Raw genomic sequence first — 5,457 nt, 5'->3', positions numbered from 1 at the left:
ATTGTATTTGTCCATTTACCTGATGGTCTCTTTCATTAGATCATGAGCTCCTGAATCTGAGTAGAGCAATATCTGACCCAATAAATGTACGCATAAATGAGTAATTCATTCAAGGCTGTTGTTGGAACTCACCAAGTATGCGGCAGTTATTATATCAGATTTACGTGGTATATTTTCTCCTAAGGAACTAAAATCACGGCGCTTCAAAAAACGGCAGCTTCAGATTAGTAAGGAAGTAACTCGTATCAGGAAGTGATCAGTTCCTCAAAACCGTGAGTCACATTTTTTCTGTAAGTACACTTATTCTTCCCGTGTATACAGTGACGTTGACTCTATTTTAAACGGCAAGTTCGAAATTCTGAGTCTCATCGACACTGTGCACAAGAAGTTCATCTGCCAAGCCCTGGTTTTCGCTTTCCTAGGGCTTGGGCTGAGAACCCGTTCCCTGCCGCATGCTGGCAGCTCTGGCATGCCTGGGAGAGAAGCAGCAGACAAAAGCCTCTGAGCCTGGGACTAACTCGTCTTCTGTTCTCAGGGGGAGCCTCAGCACGGAGACCTGGTAAGAGGAGAAGCCTCAGGGCTGGGGAGGGTAGGGCAGGGAAGATGGCTGGGAGGGCCAGGTCAAATAGATGGATGGTAAATATTTCAGGAGGGAAGAGGAAAGAGACAAGGTTTTTGACATGGCCATCAAACACATGAGTACAGGACATAGAGAAGAGTGGGATCTGCCAATCAGAGGAAGGTTCTCCTTACCTTGTATTCCTCCTCACTGGGCTTCAAGTTCTTCATAGAATTGTGAGACTCAGTGAGAGAGAAGGTGGTTTAAAAAAAAAAAAAGAGCTATGAAATCTTAAAAGGCACAATAAAAATCTAAATGGTTATAAATAATGATTTTGCTCTTATTGCTTCTATTATCACCATTATCTTCCTTCTTCCTACACAGAAAAGATGGTGTTAAATCTTCTGGGACGCTTTCCTCTCCTACTATTGCTGCTGGGACTATGGGGGCTGGTGCAGCCACTTTGTGCTTGGCCTAAGTCTCTCACCCATGCTCAGTGGTTTGAAATTCAGCATATACGGCCAAGCCCTCTCCAATGCAACAAGGCAATGAATGGTGTCAATAATTATACCCAGCACTGTAAACCTGAAAACACCTTTCTGCATGACTCCTTCCAGAACGTGGCTGCTGCCTGTGATTTGCCCAACATCGTCTGCAAGAACGGCCAGAAAAATTGTCACCAGAGTCCAAAACCTGTTAACATGACTCAATGCAGTCTCACTGCAGGGAGGTATCCTAACTGCCGATATAAAGATTCTGCCCCATACAAGTTCTACATTGTTGCCTGTGACCCCCCTCAGAAGGGTGACCCTCCCTATCAGTTGGTTCCTGTACACTTAGATAGTATTGTTTAAAATTTCTATCATTTCCCTCTCACTTGTCACGGGTTCTCTTATGATCTCTTCTGTTTTTTCTTTTCTTTTATTGATTGCCCTGGTTCCTATAGAAGAACCATAGAAGAAAAATTAGAGCGCCTAGGACACCAGACCAGAGTTGGAACAAAAAGAAATAGGATTCTTTTCTACTTTGGAGCTTTGTGTGTTTTGAAGGAAGGCAACAGGGAAGAGGGGAAAGAAAGGTCCATGTCTCCATATTTTTAACCATGAAACTTCTGCCAAGCTTTGTTGCACTGTGTTCACAGCAATAAAACCACTTTCTGCTGCATGCTAATGAGTGTGGTTGAGATCCCTTTCACACCATTGCCAGCCACTTCCCTTGCCCCTGTGTCTTTGGAACTTTGGAGAAAGAAAGGTCTCCATCCCTTCAAACTCTGCTCATGGCTTTACATATTTCCCTCGAAACCATTGTCTACCTTTATTTAGAAATAGCACTGGTACATCATAGAGTGTTGATGGAACTTTCACACACAGATTCTAACACTGGCAACTGAGGTGTCCTAGATCTTTACTCTTTGTTTCTATATTTAATTAGATAATGTTTTAAATATAAGTAGTAGGGATAATGATCCACTGTAGCCTTAGAGTCAATACCCCCGTTATCTATTGGAATGGACAAGGAGAAAGCATAGATCAAGGAAAAAAAGCTCTGGGAAACTAAAAACATTCTTGCCCTGCCTTAATACCAAAATATCACAGAAACATTGGGGTTTTGGAACAGGTATTAGATTTAGAAATTGAAAGACTAGGATTAAGAATTTGGCTGGGCTTAAGAATTTAGGTCCTAGGTGTAAGGGAGGAAAAATAATTTTCCCTCTACACTTTTAGGTTCTTGGCTGAGACTGCCCCTGTAATAAAAAGACAAATAAACAGGAGAAAAATAATTTTAGTTATGTATATATGGGAGCCCCACAAAGATATGAGACTCAAAATTCAGCCAGACCATTGAGGCTTCTATATCATTCTGAGCTAAGGAAAGGGCTAGGGGTCTGGGGCTTCAAAGAGGGGAATGCAATTCACAGGAAGAGGAGAAGAGGAAACATATGGTAAACAAAGTTTGCCCTGCCATGCAGATAAGTCTCTCAGATGAAAAAGTGATCTCTGGTAATAGCTCTTTTCCTGATATAGGCCCCCTTTCTAATATAAATTTCCTTTACAACAGAGTAACTTTCACTCAGTTTTCAGAGCTTCTGTTGTGTCTGCAGTTTCTCAAAATAATCCTTTTGCCAAAGAGGCATATTTTGAGGTGGTATATTCTGCTACCCTTCATTGTGGTCACCTTCACAGGAGGGAGTTTCAGTTTCCTTCTCAACCTCTAGAGTTATTGGGCTAGTAGACCATCGTAAGTCAAAGTGTTGTATAGAGTGATCAGTCTTCGAGTAGCAGCCAAAGACAATGGGTATTGGAAAGGCCACATATTAAAGCAGTTACAAGTGTGCCAATTACCTGTGCTGCAGAGTAGTTCTTTCCAAGCTTCTATTCCTTTAATACATGTGCTAATTGTGCTCACCTCCCTTTATGCCACATATTTATGTCATGTCTTAGGAACAAAGAATGGAATATGAAGTTTCAGATTTCAGGAACCTGGATTCCAAGGGTGATGGATATTCAAGGGCCCTCCCATTGGGAAGAGATAAGCAGGCCAGGGCAACTTGGCACCTGAGAAAGTAGGTACTCAGTAGGGTGAACTCTGTGGTGAGACATGAGTCCTCCAACTTAGAGCAGATTTCAAAAGTATTCACCTTTAAGCTGTGCTGCATTTATATTTCATAGTTTCAGAGTCTTCAAGTAAAGTCTGTGGGGAGCAGACAGAAGGATCTGTGCTCGTGTTTGATGTGAACAAGTGTAGGAAAGTAACAGCGTTCTCAGGGAAAAGGGCCTTCAGATGGCATTGTTACTTTCTCTGTGGGAGATCAGAATTGGCCACTCCAAAATGTGTCTCTTTGGCATAAGGATTATTTTGGGCTGGTTATTTTTAAGAAACTACAGAAGGGAAAGAAGCTCTGAAAAGTAGAAGTTACCCTTTGTAAGAGACATTTACCTTTATAAGGGAAAGGTATCTCCCTCTCTGTACCAGGAAGAAGGCGGGGATGACCTTATCTCTAGAAACTCTTATCAGTGCGTAAGGTGCGAACTTAAATATGCATACTCTTGTTTACTGTGCTTTCTGGTAATCTCCTATAGCTAACTACCGCCCCTTCCCAACGTCCTCCTTTGTCTTTAGCTGAAGGTGGTATTGAAGGTGAGAAGCTCTGCCATCTTGTTGAGATACTCGGTTACCCAGTGAGTCTCTCCCATGTATCCATGTTATAAAGCTTTGTTTGATTTTCTCCAGTTATTTGATCTCATGTCAATTTAATTTGTAGCCCAGCCAGGAAGGACCCAGATTGGGTAGAGGATAGTCTTCCTCTCCTTCACTGCCCAACATGCATAGAAGCCAATACTATGGCACCAGCTTTTGAGATAAGAAAGAGCTTTTTTTTTTTTTAAAGATTTTATTCATTTATTTTTTACCCCCAAAGCCCCAGTAGATAGCTGTATGTCATAGTTGCACATCCTCTAGTTGCTGTATGTGGGATGCAGCCTCAGCATGGCGGGAGAAGCGGTGGGTCAGTGCATGCCCGGGATCTGAACCTGGGCCGCCAGCAGCAGAGCGCGGGCACTTAACCGCTAAGCCACGGGCCGGCCCAGAAAGAGCTTTATTGCAAGGTCAACCAGCAAAGAGACAGAAGGCAGGGCTCAAATCTGTCTCCCTGATCCAGGGTTTGGGGTAAAATTTAAGGGATTAGGAAGGGCAGGCTGGTATGCAGAAGCTCTGGCAGGACAGATTTGATTGGAAGGACTTTAAACAAGGCCATTTATGGAAGGTATGAAAAGGGGCTTTAACAACAGATCTTCCTGGACACTGGATCCTTGCTTTTGAAAAGTTTCTGGCTTTTGCGTTCTGGTCATGTCCTGGTCCTTTGGTTCTGTGGGTGGGGGTGGGGGAAGAAACTTTGGTTCTGGGTGTTACTTCAGGTCAAAATTTCCTCCTCTGTGCATGCTCCGGCTACGTGACTTGCGGTTTTGGCTTGTCACTCCTGTAAGATAACTTTGACATTCTGTTATTTACATGATAGGGCTGGTTTGAACTGGTCCTGTGGTTACAGCATGAGTTAACCTGAGTGGTAATCAGAATGCATTTATGTACCATATAAGCATCACCTGGAAATTTCCAGAGGTTCTTAAAGAAGGTAATCTAGTAAAAGATTGAAATTTCTTTAAGCAAACAACTCAATTACTCACTCTATTGTTATTTATTTATTAAAAGGAACTTGTGGATTGAAGAAATCTGTGCTACAAAAATTTTTGAACTGTCAGAAACATTAGAAAACATAAAATATTACTTTAAAATAATGAAATTCACTGTCAGGTGTACATTCTATTTCATTTTTTTCTGTGACCTAAAAATACTGCAAATATTTTGCAACAAAATGTTGGAAACAAAAATACAAGTGTCATTTTTTAGAGACTTGCAGCAATATCTAACTCTCTTCTTCCTCCCCTCCAACTTCCCCCCTCCCCCAACATTGTAGCCCCTTTTCATCTCTGATGAAGGAGGGAGCAAGAGGGTAAATTTGGGACAATCTTTTATCAAATTCTTAGAAGGTGTTAGTTCTAAATAAATGGACTAGACTGAGATGGAGACTCTCTCAGATTTGTTTTCTTTTCAACATGCAATTATGTATTCTAAGAGAGTAAAGATAATTGACTAAATCAAAAGTTCATTTAGCTATATTCCTAAATGAGCTTAAATGACCTGACAGACATTATAGAATGATCCAAAAGTAGGCAAAGTTTAGAAATGAATTCAGCGAAAGTTCCAACAGCTCTCAGCTCTGGTTTCATATTAAATTCACCTGGGAGCTTTCAGAAAAATATCAGTGACTGGATCCCTGTGAGATACTAGAAAATATGTATTGGTCTCTGCTCCTTATTCCTGGCACAGAGCTCCTGAAACAC

At 41.6% G+C, this 5,457-nt stretch overlaps 1 protein-coding gene across 1 annotated transcript; it reads left to right on the top strand.

Moving 5' to 3' along the window:
• The first annotated feature begins 288 nt into the window (after positions 1–288).
• RNASE6 (ribonuclease A family member k6) lies at positions 289–1,723 on the top strand. Its single transcript, XM_058541061.1, has 2 exons — positions 289–559; positions 944–1,723. Exon 2 carries the CDS (start codon positions 949–951, stop codon positions 1,411–1,413), a length of 465 nt encoding a protein of 154 aa, XP_058397044.1. The 5' UTR covers positions 289–559; positions 944–948; the 3' UTR covers positions 1,414–1,723.
• Positions 1,724–5,457: the final 3,734 nt, after the last annotated feature.

The sequence above is a fragment of the Diceros bicornis genome, chromosome 5 (assembly GCF_020826845.1).
Source record: "Diceros bicornis minor isolate mBicDic1 chromosome 5, mDicBic1.mat.cur, whole genome shotgun sequence".
Taxonomy (NCBI): domain Eukaryota; kingdom Metazoa; phylum Chordata; class Mammalia; order Perissodactyla; family Rhinocerotidae; genus Diceros; species Diceros bicornis.
The sequence above is the reverse complement of the archived record's forward strand: the minus strand, read 5'-3'. Positions and strand labels throughout refer to the sequence as shown.

Excerpts from the sequence above, each read along its gene's own strand:
- RNASE6 (XM_058541061.1), top strand. The coding sequence starts at position 949 with ATGGTGTTAAATCTTCTGGGACGCTTTCCTCTCCTACTATTGCTGCTG.